Consider the following 18,514-nt stretch of genomic DNA (forward strand, 5'->3'; position numbering starts at 1 on the left):
AAAGATGGAACGTAAACAGTGAGGCCCCAGAGCCGAGCTGCCTGCCTGGAGCAGTTAATCACAGCACCTGGCACGCGCTGAGGGCCTACTGTGTGCTTGGTGCTGGGCCCCAGCCTCTACACACATGAGCTCATCTGATCCTCTCCCGAATCTACCCGGATCACCCCAATTTTACAGATGTAGAAACGAGGCTCAGGGAGGGCAAGCTGTTTTCCCAAAGCCACACCGCTAGGACATGGTCGAGCTGAGATTAAGACCTCACTGGGCTCTCACCTGGCCTGGGGGCCCTGGGTCCACGGACTCCAACCCAGGTAAGAGAGGGGAGGGAGACACAAGGCAAGGGGCTCATTCTGGGCCTCCAAAAAAACAAGGTGGGGACTCAGAGCTCCCAATCCTGCAAAGTTGACCCCTGAGCACCTGTCCCAGCAACTCCTGGCACCTCGGTAGTAGCGAAAGGGGACGGCCAGAACTCCTCATTCATCTGTCATGACACCGCCCCAGCCCAGGCGCCCCGGCCCAACCTCCCTTCCCGGCTCTGTGCGGCAGGCACTCGGGATGGGAGGGAAAACATGCTGCTTTACCAATGTCGGCCTGTCGTCCTTAGGACAAAGATGTGTCTGAGTCAGGTACTATGATCCACACTTCATAAATGAAGAAACTGAGGTGCAGGGTGGCAGTCCAACTCACTAAAGGTCTTAGGAGGTAGCAGAGCCACACTTGATCTGAGGAGAAGTCAGAAGAGACAGGGGCCAAGGGAGAGACCAAGGGGCAGAGAAGCGCGGGGCCTGAAATAGTCATGAAGAGGCAGCCTAAGGCTGGTTACATGCAGGGGACAGGGTGGGGGAGGGAGAGCTGGTCAGAGACACAGCAGGGTACGAGCCTGCTGAAACCAGGACCGGGGAGAGCTGCAGGCAGGGAGACAGGGCAGGCTAGGGAACAGACAGGAGGCCGTGTGGAAGAGCATCGACTCCATTCTCCTGCCTGGATTCTGGGACAGGCAAACGAGGAAGCCCTGGGCCATGCAGAGGGAAGATATGCAGGGTCACCTGTCAAAGATGGGGGTCTGCTAAGCCCTTCACACCCTGCCCTACCCAGTGGGCCACCAATGGGAACTCTGAGATGCCAACCCTGCTCAGGGCACTGCCCACCCAGAAAGAGGGGCTGTCGGGCTTCTGCTCTGAGGACCCACAGGGTCACCACACTGGCTGAACTCACACTGTGGGACTAACGGGTGATGCTCTGCCTGGGGACCAGACGTCCCCAAAATCCTGCTCATACTTCACAGAAGCCTCGGGAACCATAGACTGTTTGCTAAAAAGCACAATTCCCAGAGGCCCCTCTTGGGCATCCAAAAGGATGAGTGGGCTTCTCAAGTGGGTCCGTGAAGGAGGGAGAGGGCCAGAGTGTGAGGGAGGCAGGAATGGAGGGTGCTTCATGATGTGGGATTCTGAGGTTCTTTTTTCTCAGCCCCTCATCCAGGTCAGGCTCTTCCCTCAGCCTCTTAGTTAGCTACCCACTCCTCATCCTTCAGCTTCTCAGAGGTCTTCTCTGAACTCCCTGACTAGGTGAGACCCCACACACATTGTGGGCTCCCAAAGCCCCCACCTACTCTTCCATCACCCTCAGCACAAACACAAGTTTGTTAGATGACTAGCTGATGTTTGTCAGTTCTCCCACCAGGAGGTCAGAGACAGTGTATTTTTTTCCTCACCATTGTATCTCAGCATCTAGCCCAGTGTATCCATAGAATTTTCTTGAATGAGTTAATTCTTTTCATTCCTTCACAGACAGCCAATCCCTTTTCTCAAAGCGGGTAAATGGCTCAGCTACAACACTGTTAATCCTCACCACAGGCCCGGACACACTGTTGCTATTCCCACTTTACAGGGGAAGAAATAAACCTCAGAGAGGTAAAGTCGCTACCCCAAACACACGGCAACAAAGTGGCTTTGAACTCAGGATTTAAACCTAGATATGTCTGGCTTCAGAGCCCCAGCTCTGCCACTACATACCACCCCACTTGCACACCCCAAGGGTTTCTCTGGATCTTCCCTTGGAAACCTGCCCCTGCCCCCAACTGTCCGAGCTCAGGACTGACAGGCAGAATTCATTCCTTCAACCATTCATTCATTCAACCAATCAACTGACCCACCAAGTCCTGCATGGGGTTGTGCCAAGTCCTGCATGGGGTGCCAGGAAACCAGGTAGATCAGGGGCTTCTCTCCATCCTGGGCTCCCCTCTTTCCACTGCTCTTGGGACTTTGCCAGCAGAAGCAGAGCACCAGGCAGCTGCCCTATCCTTAGCCTCGCTGTCAGTGGGGAAGAATTCAATGCCAGCCCCATCATTACCCCTCCCCCCAGGACGGCAGCCTAAAATACTTGGGCCAAATAATGTGTAGGTTCACAATCCTTTTGTCTCCATTGTTCTCAGATGACCTAGGACATGAGGAGGGACAGAATTCTGCCCCCTCCTCCCATGCAATTCTTTGACTATCCCCTACCCCAGGCAGCTCTGGAAAAAGTTCTAGACTTGAAGTCACAAGACCAGGGTTTTAGCTCCAGGTCTGGAGCTAGCTGTGGGACCTCTGGAGAACAAGTCACCCTGCCTCTCTCTGAACCACAGATTCCATATCTGCAAAATGGAGGTGATCATATTGAGGATTCTAATGCCCATCCCACAGGCTTGTAGGTGAGGATTAAATCATTCAGACCCAGAGAGACAGTTATCACATACATGATTGGCCCGGGAAACGTCTTAGCAACACGGGAACCTCTGGGGGCCAGCTATGTTGCTTGCAAGATGTGTTTGATAATGGGATTTGGGGAAGGTTGGTTGGGAGCAGTTCCAGCAAGCTGAGCTCAGAGCATTCCTCTAGTGGATCCTCAGAAGTGAGGGGCCTTCCCCTGGCTCACTGGGAGTGGGGGAGCTGTGCTCATCAGCCCAACAGCCAGAGTCCCTGGAGAAGAGGCTGGGAATGGGACTGAACACACTGACACAGCTCTCCCCACTCTTCAGCACCTAGAGCTCCCCAGAGAGGGTACGTGGGCAGAACCTGGAACTCTGAATCTTAGCTATCCTCAGGCCCACTTAGGACAAGTGCCTCTTTCACCCTCCCTTCTTTAAACGGCACTAGATTCTAAGGGATCTGGAAAATTCCTCCTCTTCATCACACAGACAGCTTCCATTTGGTGGGTCCAGGCACCAGGCCAGCTGCATTTTATATGTTTGTTCAATGTCACTTCACAAAAACCCTGTTGAAGATGGTTCTATTATTACCCCATTCTATAGATGAAGAAACTGAGGCTCAAAGAGTCAGTTATGTACCCAAGTCACAGAGCCAGTTCATGGCAGGGCTGGGATTCATACTTAGGTTGGCCCCACTCTGAAGCCTGAACTACCTTCAAAGACGAAGTGGGGAGAATCAGTGACAAAACACACAGCAAAGATCAATCCTGCCTGTGCTTGGGGGAATTTTCCCACTGTAGCTGGTAATGAGTCACTGAAAGCACAGGAAATTCTTGTGCCCTCCACTCTTCCTGGGGGAGCAAAGATGCCAAAGCCCCCTCAACACCCACACACCCCTCCAATGCTCCAATGCACGACACTCTGTCCTGCAGAGATCCCAGACTCTGGACTTCAGACTCCCACCTGAGGAGACTGGGTCTCTATTCTTCAGACAGGGAAACTGAGACAGATGCAGCAGATGGTGGGACAGGGGGACTGGGGTGCCCACTGTGATGGGCATCAGTGACTGGGCGGAGACCACAGTTCATATCTGAGTCCAACTTCCGAGTCCACAATCTGCCCTCTGCCCTGCTGGGTGGCACCACAGCCCAGAGAGGTTTGGGGCTGTGCCCTTGGTCAACCAGCACGGATGACCCTTTTCCAAGTATCAGTAAATACAAGGGCATCTTTGTCGTTATATGGATAGGAGTTTCCTTTCGATCCTTCTTGCCCATGTCTGAGCTGGCAGAACTGGGTCAGGAGGCTGCTTCCAGGCAAGCTGATGATGTTTTAGATTCTCTGAGAAAGTCCCAGCCCTCTACATAGATACCGAGAAGAGAATTCCGCTTCCTGAGGTGAAAGCACAAACTCCACTCCCGCCCCAAACAAACCAGTGCTGCCTCTAGCAGAAAGAAAAGCCTGCTCGAGAAGAGGAGAGAGTGAGACGGGGCATTTGTGAGGGGCTGAGGCTTCGCTGAATCACTTCCAGAGCTTGAGACCAGATGGCCACCGAGGAGGGAAGCAGATGACTGACTGGCTGGCCCACAGCCCTTGCCCGCTGTACCCAGGAGCCGTGGGCTCTCCCTCAGCAAACGCACACACAGGTGCACAAACACAGGGCTCCAGACCCACTCCAGGAGCTCTCGTCCCCCGCGGGTTTCAGGGACTTGACAAGAAACAACACAGTCATACAGTCACAGTCTCATACAGAGAGACTCACCCACTGACAGTGTGGGACACGCACACACCAACACAGGAACCCCAAGAGATGGTCATCAAATGGGACTTGGTAAATGTCCCCACAGCATGGTGCAGACGCCCAAGCGCTCTCCCGTCCCCCCACCCGCACGGAGAGCCGGCTCCCCAGAAGCCCACTCCCAGGAGGTTTTTAGAGGTCCAAACACTCAATACATTTGTACTGTCACCAACACAAAACCACCCCCTCACAAACTGTAACAGACACACTAACTGTCGCCAAACTATCCCACACAGCCTCATGCAGAAGAAAGGGGATGCGAACAAACGATCAAATGTCATTTAGTCTCACACACACACACACACACACTCACTCTCTCTCTCTCTCTCTCTTTCTCTCTCTCTCTCTCCCTCTCCAGCGTTCTTCCCTCAATGAAAGTGGTCTCCTCGCTGGGCTCCAGGCTCCCCCTGCAGGAAGTGCGGAGGCGCGGGGAGCCCGGGGTCCGAGCTCAGGGTCCCTGGTCCGAGGTCCCCACTCTCACCCGGGGTGGGGAGCGGGGGGACAGGCCGCGGAGGACTCACCGGACGATGCCGAACATGACGAGCACGTTGCCCAGCAGCCCCACGGCGCACACGGCCGAGTAGAGCGCGGTGATGGCGATAGCCAGGGCGAGGGACGAGGCGCTGCGGGCGGCCGGCGGCCCCGACGCATTGGCGCCCTCGCTGGGGAAGGCGCTGGGGAAGGCGTCCGAAGTGTTGGCGAGGAGCGGGGGCTGCAGCGCGGCGTCGGCGGAGGGGGCCGGCTCCATGGCGGCCGGGCGGCGGGCGCCGCGTCCCTCCCCGCCGTGCGCCCTGGGCGCAGAGACCCGGTGCGAGCGACGCGCGAGGGCCCGAGGCCGCCGCCCCGACGCCACGGGCTGCAGCGCCCCGGCCACCCGGCCGGCCCCGCGCCGCCCTCCGCGCCTGGCCGCCCGCCCCGCCTGCGCCCCCCCCCAACCCCAGCGGCCGCCCGCTCTCCCGGCCCCGAGCGCTCTGAGCCGGAGCCGCTGCGGGCTCCTCGGACGCGCCCGCCGCGCGCACCACGTGGCCCAGAGGAGGCCGCCAGTCTGCGCCCGCGACCAGGGGCGGGCGCTGCACCACCGGCTTGGAGCTGGGCCGGGGAAGCTTCCCACTCCTCCCTAGGGATGCTCCGCGGGCTCGGGTGCACCCCGACCCCGGCCAGGGGTCACCTCCTCACCCTTTGCCGCTTTGGAGTCAGAAGGAACTGGATGTAAATTCCGCGTTTCGCCCCTACTCTAAGGAACAGAGTGACCTTGAGCAAGTCACTTAAGCTCTCTCAACCTCATTTTCCTCTGCTGTAAAATGGGGATCCTCGCACCTCCTCACTCTGAGTGTTGTGGAGATGAAGATGACCCGAGTAAAGAACTCAGCTCGGTGCCAGGCACACAGTTAGGTGCTCCATAAGTAACATTATCAGCCCTGATTTTCCTGCACCCTATTCATTTGCTCAACAGATGTTTTTGGGTGCCGAATATAAGAGCCGGGTACTATTGGGGAATCCATCCATTAGTGAACAAACCCAGATGCGGAGCCCACCTCCTGGGGTTTACAGCCCTGTGGCCAATCAATCCTAAGATCACACTACTGAAGACAAAGTGAAGGAAAGCAAGGCAAGGCATTCCTGTGGTAGGGCCAGGAAAACCCAGAGGTCAGCATGTGAAGTTTGGGGAGGAGCTAACTTAGTGAAGAAACAAGTAAAGGGCGTTGTAGACAAAGGAACCACATGTAGCAAAGACCTTGTGGTCAGAGAAACTAAAAGGAGGTCAGGAAGAAGAGAAAGCAGGGAGCAAGTGTGGGGAGAATGGGATGATGTAGTAGGCAGGGTCTCAAAGACTATCTTAAGGATCACTCGGCTGCTGTAGGAGCACAGGAAAGGGGGGGGCACTTCCCACACCCTTGCCCTAACCTGACCAGCCCAGACCCAGAGCCATCCTCCTTTTGGGGGCTCCTGTCCTTCCCAGAACATTCTCTCTCTACCAACGATTACTCTGTTCCAGGCCCTCTCTCTACCAACCATTACTCTGTTCCAGTCACTGTGATAAGCACTTTACTCATGCATCAACACTTTGGAATAGATTCTATTATTAGTGTGCCCATTTTACAGTTGAGAAGACTAGGCTAGGTACTATTTTACCCCTTATGATAATTATTTCTATCTGAGCTTGTTTCCTCCTTGGGAAGACCAGACCTGATCTATCCCTACACCCAGTAGAGGGCCAGGGTCACAGTGGGTATTCAGGAAATACTGGTTAAATGAACAAAAGTCCCAAGCGGGAATGGAATGGGACAACATTGGGGTTCCCAAGCTCTAGATTCTGGGGAGATGCTCTTGGCCTGTGAGTAGCTGAGTAGGGACCTTCACTCACATCACTCTCCAGCTTGAGTCATCCATCTATGTGCAAGGCTCTTACCCTTTCCTAGAAAGAACAAAGCCAGAATTCCCAATTTCACCCTCCTCTTCTTTCTCTTTGCCTCTCCCAGCTGCTGTCCAAGCCCCTCTACCAGCCACAGCAGACTCCCACCCCAAGGCTTTCCCCTTTTTCAACTATCTAAGGACTCATCAGATAGGCCATTTTTTAAGGTTACTTTATTTTTTTTTTTAAGTAAACTCTACACCAACATGGGGCTTGAACTCATGACCCCAAGATCAAGAGTCGCATGCTCCACTAACTGAGCCAGCCAAGAGCTCCCAGATAGGCAATTTTTGCTCTGTGGTCACAAGGGCTGCCAAAACTCTTCCTTGTCCCAAAGGGCCTGGTACTCTGGTGCTAAGGGGGAGAAACTGGGACAAGGAGGAGGACTACTTTTTGGAGTTGTGTCCCCCTCCCTACCTCTCCAACAAGCCAAATTTTTTCCTACCTCAGGACTTCTGCACACTCTATTTCTTCCACTTGGAAGTCTCAGCCAATTCTCCAGGCTAAATGCTATCCATCCTTCAAGTTTCAGCTTAAATATTACTTCCTCCACGAAACCTTCACTGACTGCCCCTCCCAACTAGAGTAAGTGCCCCTGATAATTTTTCTCGTGGCATCATGTACCTCTTCTTTACAGAATTTCCACATATTTATTTGTGTAATCATTGGATTTTTGTGTATCACCTTTACAAGAGGTCTTGTGCATTTCTGTACCCCCATCTTAGTACAGTCCCTGGTGCTGGATGAGTAACTGAATAGGAAGTTCAAGTCCAACTTTGGTGAGCTCCCATTTTGATGAGGAAGACAGATATCACTTAACATAGGGCCTAGGAATCCTTTTAAGCAACTATCACCCTTTGCATAAATTCTGCAACCACATCTTGTTTGGAACTGAAATACTAGTTGCCAACTCCACCCCCCCGCCTTGGCTTTTGGCTAAGTCTACCCAACTCCTTGACATTGCACTCGGGGCCCTCCCAAGTCTGGTCCCAATCAGGGCATACTATTTCCCTCTGCTAACTCCATCCCTATCCCCACCCCAATGGTGTGCTCCAGCCATACTGGGCTGAAGGGAATTTTTAAAAACTGCATCCCGCAATGTTTTTTTTTTTAGTTCCTCCCAGGTACAGAAATGCTATGGTGGAAAGCTGCAGCTATGGTGGAGGCAAAAGACAGAAAAAGAGTCCCCTTGGGGCGCCTGGGTGGCACAGTCGGTTCAGTGTCCGACTCTTGGTTTGGGTTCAGGTCATGATCTCGGGGTCCTGGGATTGAGCCCCAAGTCGGGCTCTGTGCTCAGCAGGGAGTCTGCTTGGGATTTTCTCTCTCTCTCTCTCCCTCCGTCTGCCCCTCCCCTGCTCCTGCTCTCTCTCTCTCTCAAATAAATAAATCTTTTAAAAAAAGAGTCCCCTTAACCTCTCCGAGCCTTACTTTTCTCATCTATAAAGTAGAGGTACAGGATTGGGGTGAGGGTTTGGCCAAACGGCAGAGGCTCTGCCGACCAAGAAAGGCTCTGTGAGCATGAGCTACTATGTGGGGATGAGTAAGACCATCGCTCTCTTAAAGAGCTCACAATCGAGAAGCTGGGAAAGATATGTAAATGACCAAGTGCATGAGCAAAATAATTGCTAGGAAAACACGCGTGCTGCTACGGACTGCCCACTTTAAGAGTTTGCTTGCTGTCTCTGCTCTCTCATGGGAGAATACAAGTCAGCGGTCTGTAACCCAGGAGAGGGTTCTCACCAGGACCCAACCATGCTGACACCCTGATCTCCGACTTCCAGCCTCCCGAACTGTGAGAAATAAATCCCTGTTGTTTATAAGCCTCTCTGTCTAGGGTGTTTTGTCAGAGCAGAGCCCAAACTGACTAAGACACATGCCAGGTGCACATGAATTGCCCCCATTGAGGACATTGAAAAAAGCATGGAAACTTGAAAGGCATCTAAAGGGGTGTCCCCAGTGGCCTCTCTGAGTGGTTTGAAGAGATCAACTCTCACTTGAATGTGAGCATTCTGGTCTATCTATCTTTAACCGGCAGTCTCATTTCCATGGTCACAACTCATAAATAATCCTATTGGCTACCATTTATAGAGAGCTTGCTATGTGCCAGGCACTGGGCCCAGTGCTTTGAGGAGTATCTCATTTAATCTTCAACAGCCCTCTAGGCGTGAGGTTCTACCATTAGTATTCCATTTGCCAGAGACTAGGTTAGCTGCCCAAGCCAGAGCTGGGATGCCAAGCCAGGTCTGTGTGACTCCAAAAGCCAGTCCCCTGACTACCGCCCTACGCTGCCTTTCAGAGCGAAAACTAGAAAGTCACCCCCCAAAACACAAGAACCCATCACTCCTGTCTCTGCTTAGCAGAATTTCTCCACTGTGGAGGGTGATGAGTCACTTGGAGCCCAGGAGATTCTTGAATCCGACCCTGCTCTTGGAGCAGAGTAGACATAGTCCTCCACGCCTGGGTCACCGAAGGGTTTGGCTCTCCTTGGGGCTTGTCACCATCCTTGACATCAAGGGAAAAAAAAACAAAACAAAAATGGATGGGAAATCCTAGGCCAATCTAGGGCATCAGCAGGCGTTAGCAGTGGAGAAACAGAAATCACTGAAGGAGTCAGAGCAGAAAGGAACTCCCTGGGGAAGCTATTAACAATTTAGTATGTGGGAATGTGGCTCCCACCTGCCAAAGAGACAGATCTGCCTGATGGAAAATACTGTGAGTGAGCGAGTGAGCGGGCAGCTCCCCTGGGCTGCCTTTCAGTCTGGCTTCATCTGCAAGCCCCAGGAGGGCAATGACCTTAACCATAAACATAAAATAATAACCACTTGCATTTGCAAAGCACTTCTGACTTTCCAAAGCACTTCCAGGTTGATGACTTCATCTTATCTTGACACCATCCAATTATAAGGGGAGGTCAGGTTTCATTATCTTCTGTTTCTAGCTAGGAAGACAGACATCTAGAAAGCCTGGGTGAGATGCCCAAGGATACACAGAAGATCAGTGAAGGAAACAGGGTTGGCACTTTTCCATCCAGTTACCCAAGCCAGAAATCTGTGAATCCTTGACTCCTCTCTCTCCTCCCATCAGAACCTCACCTCTAAGCAATCACCAAGTCCTGTCCATTCTTCCCAGATAACGCATGGAGCCTGCCACTGATCTTCATCCTTACTAGCATCTTCCCAGTCTGACATGCCGAAATCGCTTCTGAAACAGCCTCCCTGTATCCAGGCAGTACTGTGGTCGTAAGCACTCCATGCCTTCACCTCTCTCTCTCTCACCAGCCCCTTGTGCCACCTTCCCCTTCACGTGCCATCCTCCAGCCAAAATAAGCTGCTGGTGGTTCTCCAAATAACCTGCTTCTCCCACCTCCAGGTTCATCTACGTGGTTAAGCAGAGGGGGGTGGTTTGGGGTCAGACTGGTTGAAATCCCAGCTCAGCCACTTACTAGTTGTATGACCTTGGGTGAGTCATTTAACTTCTTCCATAAGCTTCATAAAATGGGGACAACAAAAGCACCTGCTTTACAGCACCCAGCATGTAGGCAGGGCTCAATATGTGTTAGCTACTTCTGTGACCATGGTTCCTCTGCCTGGAACATTCTACCGCAGGCTCCCCAGTCCCTTTGTCACCAAACCCCCTCCTACACCCCCATCACATCTCAGCTGAGATGTCATTCCCTTCCCTGCTCCTCCAGATTAGTTTCTATCACACATTGTCTGTTCCCTGGAGGCACATCTCCCTCCAGGGAGCACAGTCAGGTCCTGGGTTCCTAGAAGACCATCCCACCCAGACGTTGCTGGGGAGGCTTGGGTCTGTCCAGAGGAAGAGGGAATGGAGTGGAAGAGGGAGGGTGGCCATAGCAGGAGAGGACTGGACTCCCTGAGAAGGAGAGGACAGAGGAGGTTGTAGGTTTCCTGAGTGAGGACTTTGATGAGTCGTAAGTAAGAGCCTGGAAAATTTCTGCAACAAGTTCAGAGTCAAGGGAGGAGAGATAAAGTCTCCTGCTTTCAAGTGGACCCTGAGGTCTTAAACAAAAGCATCTCAGAGGTGACTTGGATGGATAGAATGCCAAAGGTCTTTGCCTCATGTTTCCTGGATCCTGCAAACCTCAAGGAAGGAGAAGGAAGGCTTAAACTATCCCCCTACCAGGCCCTCTCCTCTCTGACACTGGATTTTCCCACAACCTTGGTGGATGGGGGCAGGGGGTGGAGTTTGTTTTATTTATTTATTTTTAAAATTGTTTTTGTAGCACTGAATGCTAAGGAGGAAAAGCACATACCTGTTAGAGGAAACATCATGAGGCCCAGACCAGGCATCGACAAAAGACAGATGAAAATCACTGTCTTCGGAAGAAGGAAGGTGACAGGGAGAAACTGAAGCTGCAAAATCTCCTGCCACCTCCTTGCACCCGGGATTAGACCCCTGTCTGGACACTGCCACCCACCTGCCCAAGAACCATGTCTTCTCCTTATTCTCTGCAACTGAACTCTGATCAGGGGTAGGGGTGTTCCCTAGATTTTGGGAAAGGGAGCTCCTTCCCCGCCTCAGGGGGTGAACTAACCTAAACAAAATATGTAAATTATGGCAGTCTTTAGTAGATTGCAAAATGGTCACAATTCTTCATTCCTCTTTGTGTCTATACTCTTGGCCATGGGAGCTTATGGCTCTTCCGATCAAGCAGTGGAGTCCATTTCCTACCCCTGTACCTGGGTCAGCTTTGTGACTTGCTTTGCCCAAAAGATGGGATGGAAATGACAGCATGCCAGCTCAGAGTCTAGGATCTCAAGAGGCCTTGCATCCTTCCATCCCATCTCTTGGAACTCTAATGCTGCCATGGAAACAAGCTTGGGCTACCTCTCTGGATAAGAGACTCATCACCCCATCACCCCCATCTGACAACCAGCCAACACTAGGCATGTGAGTAAGACCATTGTAGACCAGGCAACCCACAACCGACCCTACAGTTGACCACAGGCACAACAAGACCAGCCGAGATCAGCTGAGATCAGCCCGGGCTGACTCAGATCACAGAACTACTCAGCTATACACAGACAGCTGATGGACAATAAGTGGTTGTGGTTTCAAGCCACTAGGTTTGGGGATGATTTGTTAAGCAGGAGCCATCATAATACATACTTCCCTACATCATCCTGCATCCTACGGGTGGATATGCAACCAACGAGATGTAAAAACAAATCTGCTGACAGGCTTTCTTTTCCCAGAATGAAAAGCAAAGGCCCATCAGAAGAAAACTGTTTGCCCAAACCACCTTGGGATGCTGATATGATGCCTGGAGCTGTAGCAGCCATCCTGCAATCATGCAGTAAACATGACAATGAAAAGCCAGTATGGTGAGGTTGTCAGTGGAAAGATGGAACAAGCCTGGGTCTTTGGTAATGCTGTTGAGTTCTAAGTACACCAGCTCTGGACTGCTTGTGTCAAGACCTCTGGTGTAAGCTACTCCTAGTCATGGCCTTTTGTTACTTGCAGCTTAAAGCTTTCCTGAAGGATGCATCCATGCATGGGTAATATCCCAAGAAGAGTGACACTGAAATAAATGAACATGGTTTCCTGGCATGAATGCATATTTGTTTTGAAACTGGGAGGTGGAAATCTGTGATTAAGAGTATGGACTCTGCATTTGAACACTGGGTCTGCCACATGCTAGTTAGGTGACTCTGGATAAGTTTACCAGATTCACTAAGTCTCCATTTCTTCATCTATTAAGAGGAACTGCTAATAACACATATTTGATAGGATTATGAAGGAGATAAATGGGGCATTGCAAACACAGAGCTTGCTGCAGTTCCTGACACAATGGAAACATTTGATAAGCTCCCATCCTGGCTAGTACTGTTATTACAATAACCTTCCTTTCTCAATGTGAGGCAAAGTGATTCCCAGACCAAGACGGAGCCATCCCTGGGATCTGGCCAGTGTTGGGTCCATGTACTGAACGGTGAGCTGGGTCCTGCCTAGAGTTAATTCACAAGCGTCAAACTGCAGGATTTGCTTGTTTAGGGGGTGGTGGGGGTGGATGCTGAGGGGCAGGGTAGAAGGGACTTGAGTGAGAGCAGCAGGGAAGGGACAGTGGCTGGGAGGACAGTGTGCGACAGGCTGAGTTCCCCAGCCCAGAGCCAACTAGAGCTGCATGAATAGAGGCCGAGGTGTTACACAAAACAATGGGCCTCTGAGGCGTGGGACTCCAGCAACCCAGGCAGTTGAGTGTGACCTTGTGGGGAGAAGGGCCTTCTGGGGACTTCTACTCGGAGAACATGCACAGTGCCTCAGCTGCCTGCCTCCTGGGGGACAGTGAAGGAGGCACAGGATGGCAGAATGAACACGCTCTGTCTCCTGTTTTTTCTATCAAGCTGTTATTTTCCTTAGACAACAAATCAGCTCTTGCTTTGCCTTTCTCCACTTTGTTTTCTCTGCTCATTCCCTTCAGCTTCCCACCTCATCCCCAGCCTTCTCCTCCCTCCATCTGGAGTTCTCATTCCCTCGGCTGGAATCCCTAATGCTACCCCCTGCCTTCCGTCCTCCTCCTCCATCCTCGGTAATTACTCTCTGGAGCATGGGAGCTGCCCATCTATCATCTGCACACTCTGATGCTGAGTATTAATAACTGCTTTCAGTTGACCTTGTCAGATGGGTACTCCCTCCTGGCAAGTCCTACTCTGCCTCTTCCAAGGTATCCTTCTCCACCTCCCATCCCTGTCCTCCCCTCCCCAGCCTCTCCCCACAAAGCCTGGGCAAAACCCTGAACCAGAGCTGGGGAGCCAGATGAGTGTCCACAGCCCCAGCCGTCATGGAAAGTTCCTATCCTCAGAGGCATCTCTCTCTCCTTAAAGGGCCCTCAGGCTCGGGGTGCTGGCCTCCTGGCTGGGCCCCAGGGCCATCTGGTAGCGAGGCAGGGAGGTGTGGTGAAACAGACAGATTTAGGGGCCCTGGGACTAGCATTCCGTCACCAGATGCACAGAACTGTAGAACTGGAAAAAAAGCTTAGGCATCGTCTAGTCCAATCCTCCTTCGGTTTACAGAGAAAGATGCTGAGGTGCAAAGCAGTATAAAGGGACTGACACACAGCAAGTTAGTAGCAGAATCAAGATCAGAACCCACGTCTCCTGAATCCAGTAACAATGCCCCTTCTCCCACCTTGGGCAGGGTGACCTTGGGCAACGGCCTCATTCATATGCCAGGCACTGTGTAAAGCACTTTTATGTATATGATTTGATTTAATCCTTCACATAACTCTTTCAGGGGAGGAGGGGCACGATCCCCAGTTTACAGATGAGGAATCCAGAGCTCAGAGCAGTTTGGGAGGTTGCTCAATGTCATGTAGGGGCTGGATAGGAACCCAGGTCTCTCTGAGTCCATAGACCCTCCTGGCCAAGGCACAAAATCTCTCTGTGAAACTCTAAGCACTCCAGGCCTCAGTTTCCTCACCTGTGAAATGGAGCGATTAGACTCCATGGCCCCAGACCCACCTGAAAGAAATTTTGAGGAGAGGCAGCCTGTTTGCTAGTTGTCCGCATTAGTGGGAAAATTTGTTTTCCCCATTTGCTTCAAAACAGCTCGCCCCCAGGTTTACACTGAGAGGAGCCTAGGGAAGGTGCCATGGCAACCACAGAGGCTCCTGAGAGCCGAATTCGCCTGAGTTGGCCAGACTGGCAAACTGAGTGACCTGAGTCCTACAGCACCCCAGGGCGTCAGGGCAGAGCCGGCAGGAGGGGCTGAGCAGCCTGAGATCCTGGCTGGGCAGAGAGAATATGGGTCTGCAGCCTGAACACAAGGCTCCGTGGTCGGATCTGTGACATAGAAAGTTGGGGATCCTGAGCCAATCTCTTCCTCTCTCTGAGCCTCAAGGTATTTTTTTGTCCGTTAGCCCACAGAATATACTCAAAATAAATAGCAGCTGCTATTATTATTATCAATATCCAAATTTTTAAAAAAGATTTTATTTGAGAGAGAGAGAGAGCATGAGCAGGAGGGGTTGCAGAAGGAGAAGGAGAAGCAGACTCCCCGAGGAGCAGGGAGCCCGACATGGGGCTCGATTCCAGAAGCCTCCAATCATGACCTGAGCCGAAGGCAGACGCTTAATCGACTGAGCCACCCAGGCGTCCCTAATATCCAAATTTTGAAGAGTTGGATGCCCGTCAGTTAATGAACTTGAAAATGCTTTATAGACGGCAGCACCACACAAGTGCAAGAGATTATCATCACTCAGGGAGAATATTCACACTCCCCTGGCTGTGTAGAACCCCTTACTTGCATATAATAATTGAACCGAGCACTTTCTATACAAAAGACAGGCTAGACACTACGTTTGGGGAGAAGTGCAAAGATGGATCATACGCGGATTTTTACACTCTAGAAGGTGACATGTAAGGAAGGGAGGCGGCGGTAAGTGGTGTGAGAGAGGGTCAAACAAAGTCGTCGGGAGCTCAGAGAGACCCCCAGAAGCCCCAGCACACCGGCCTCCCGGGCTGCTCCGGCCACGGGGACGGGCGGACCACCCCGCAGCCCCGAAATTCTCAGGTTCAACACTCAGCCCGGCGCACAGCGGACAGGGTGACCGACGGTGCCGGTTGGCCTGCCACTCTCCTGGTTTTTCCACAGAAACCTCTCAGTCCCGGGGAAACCGGCACGGCCCGTCACCCTCACCGCAGCGGCCAGAGGCCGCTTTACGGAGCTAAAAAGTGTTCTAGTGCCAGCCACACGCTGGGGTAGCGCCTGAGGCCCCACCCCGCGGTCCTGGGAGGAGGAAGCCTGATTGGACCTGCTGAGGTCAGGTGATCACTCAGGGCCAATCAGCCGTGGCCGCCGCAGGACGGGCTCCCGCACCGAACATGGCCGCGAGTGGCCCGCAGCGCCGGGTGGGGTAAGGAGCGGGCGGGGTCGTTGACTCATGGTCCAGGCACATCCCCCAAAAGGTGTCAGCTATGATTTCTGCCTCCCCGCCAAAATAACGAACTCTTCGGAGAAAGGCCCAAGCCCTGCGGCGCCTGGGTGGCTCAGTCTTTAAGCGTCTGCCTTCGGCTCAGGTCATGAGTCCAGGGTCCTGGGATCGAGCCCCGCATCGGGCTCCCTGCTCAGCAGGGAGCCTGCTTCTCCCTCTCCCACTCCCCCTGCTTGTGTTCCCTCTCTTGCTGTGTCTCTCTCTGTCAAATAAATGAAATCTTAAAAAAAAAAGAAAAGAAAGGCCAAGCCCTATTTATCCTTATATGCACAGAACCTAGCACATGCCTGACAAAGTATGCAATACACATTTGTTTGGTTGTTTTTGGTTTTTTTTCTCTGTTCTTCTAACCCATCAAGCTTGCTCAGCCCTATGCCTTGGCACTTGCCTCTACCTCAAACGTTCTCCGCTCAGCCGCCAGGTGGCTGGGGTCTCTCCTCAAACACCAGCCCTGAGCTCCAATCTACAAGACATCTCTCCCCCACCCTGGCACTATCTTCCCATCAGCTTGTTGCAACCTGTTATTACTTCCTGGCTTTCTTCCCAGCGCTAATCACCACCTGGAATCATCTTGTTCATTTACTGGTTTGAATTGTCTGTTTTCCCAATACTAGAACGTGAGCTCTGGAAGGGCAGACACCTTATCTCTCTTGCTCATCACTGTGTGCCCAGCGCAGAGATAGCACCTGCCCCATTTAGGTGCTTAAGAAATATTTATTGAATGAATAAATAAATGGATGAAATGTAGGGGGCGGTGCATTCTAGCTGTGGTAACAGCACCAGGTGAAACAGGGAGGAGGGAATTAATTCATGGTCTGCACAGGGAACAGGAAGTTGCTTAATTTGGTTGGAAGGCGGAGAGCACAAAGGGAAGTGGGCAACAATTTGTTGGGTAGGTTAGTGGGTTAGGGCCAGATCGCCACACCACAGTGCCTAGCTCTTTGCTTATCCACGCCTGCAGGAGATTTTAAGTGAGGCTTTCCTTTTTGTAAAATAATAATTTTTTAATTACTTCAGGTAACACAGGTGAGCATTTCTATCAAAAGGCCTACTTGGTAATAATTCTAGACAGGAGTGCTTTGTAATGATGCCAGACATGAACATAAACCTTTGTGGAATGTCAAGAGCTTGCAGGAGAAAGTCTTCTGTGCTCTGACAACAGCCCCAGGAACCACACAAGGCTAGCTCTGGTCACTGTTCAGAGAAGCCTTGGGGAGGGGTGGCGAGAACAGCAGCCTGCAAGTTCAGAAGACCTGCACCTTCTTTTTGCCAGCTGTGTGACCCAGGCAGGACTCTCACCCTCCTTAAGTTCATTCATTCGTGTATTTATTCACTCAGCCACTCATTCAACAAATAGTTATTATGTGCCTATTGTGATAGTTAATTTTATATGTCAACTTGGCTGGCCCACATTGCAAAAACATTTGGTCAAACATTATTCCAGACATTTATATGGGGGTGTTTTGGATGAATTGATATATTTTTTTAAAGATTTTATTTATTTATTTAATTGAGAGGAAGGGAGAGTGAGAGACAGAACACGATCAGGGGGAAGGGTAGAGGGAGAAGCAGACTCCCCACTGAGCAGGGAGCCCAACATGGGACTTGATCCCAGGACCCTGGGATCATGACCTGAGCCAAAGGCAAACACTTAACTGGCTGAGCCACCCAGGCACCCAAGGGATGAATTAATATTTAAACTGTTGGACTTTGGGTAAAGCAGATTGCCCTCCAAAATGTGGGTGGGCCTTGTCCAATCAGTTAAAGACCCACTTAGAACAAAAGACTTGACCTGCCATGAGCAAGCGGGGATTCTCCAGCCTGACAGCCTTCAGACTTGAACCAAAACATCAGCTCTTCCCTGAGTATCTAGCCTCCCAGCCCACCCTGCAGACTCTGGACTGCCAACCTCCATAATCACATGAGTTAATTCCTTAAAATGAGTCCTTCTCTCTATATATACACATCCTAATGACTCTGTTTCTTTGGAGAACCCTGAATAATACAGTCTACGAAGTGATTAATTCCGAAGATGGAGCAATGAAAAAAATGGACCCAGTCTGTGACCTCACTGAATTTACATTCTAAGAGAATGTAAGAGAAGAGTAAACAATAAATAAGAAATACAACATTAAACACACCATTTAGAGGTGTTTACGAGTTGTGGAACCCCAGGGCACAGATCTGGCTGGCTGGAAGAACTAGCTGGGTAAAGATCTGAGCAGAGAGGCTTTTAGGCAAGAGTCAAGGTTTCATTTCAGATCCTCTTTTGTGAAATGGAGAAAAGATCAGCTCTGTTGTCATAGAGAATGTTTAGAATGAGCTCATTTTGGGGTGCCTGGGTGGCTCAGTCGTTAAGTGTCTGCCTTCGGCTCAGGTCATGATCTCAGGGTCCTGGGATCGAACCCCACATTGGGCTCCTGCTCAGCAGGAAGCCTGCTTCTGCCTCTCCCACTCTCCCTGCTTGTGTTCCCTCTCTCACTGTGTCTCTCTCTGTCAAATAAATAAATACAATCTTTAAAAAAAAAAAAGAATGAGCTCATTTTTGTTTAAAAAAAAAAAAGACACGTCTAGCAGGAGAGAAGGAGTTGTTGCCTTAGCAGATGGCAGCAGGCTCCTTAGAGAAAGAATTGTCTCTCCTTAGGGTAACACTTTGATAAGCCA

The 18,514-nt window shown here is 51.5% G+C and overlaps 1 protein-coding gene across 2 annotated transcripts in view; it reads right to left on the reverse strand.

The window, feature by feature from the left end:
• Positions 1 to 5,378, reverse strand: part of OPRD1 (opioid receptor delta 1) — a 32,152-nt gene extending 26,774 nt beyond the window's left edge. The window contains exon 1 of one of the 2 annotated variants that reach the window (XM_036123461.2): positions 5,003 to 5,378. In XM_036123461.2, the coding sequence (XP_035979354.2) occupies positions 5,003 to 5,229 (227 nt within the window). In that variant the 5' untranslated portion in view covers positions 5,230 to 5,378. The remainder of the gene's footprint in view (positions 1 to 5,002) is intronic. The other variant, XM_036123462.2, reaches the window with a different exon arrangement.
• Positions 5,379 to 18,514: the final 13,136 nt, after the last annotated feature.

This window comes from Halichoerus grypus, chromosome 5 (genome assembly GCF_964656455.1).
Source record: "Halichoerus grypus chromosome 5, mHalGry1.hap1.1, whole genome shotgun sequence".
Lineage (NCBI taxonomy): Eukaryota > Metazoa > Chordata > Mammalia > Carnivora > Phocidae > Halichoerus > Halichoerus grypus.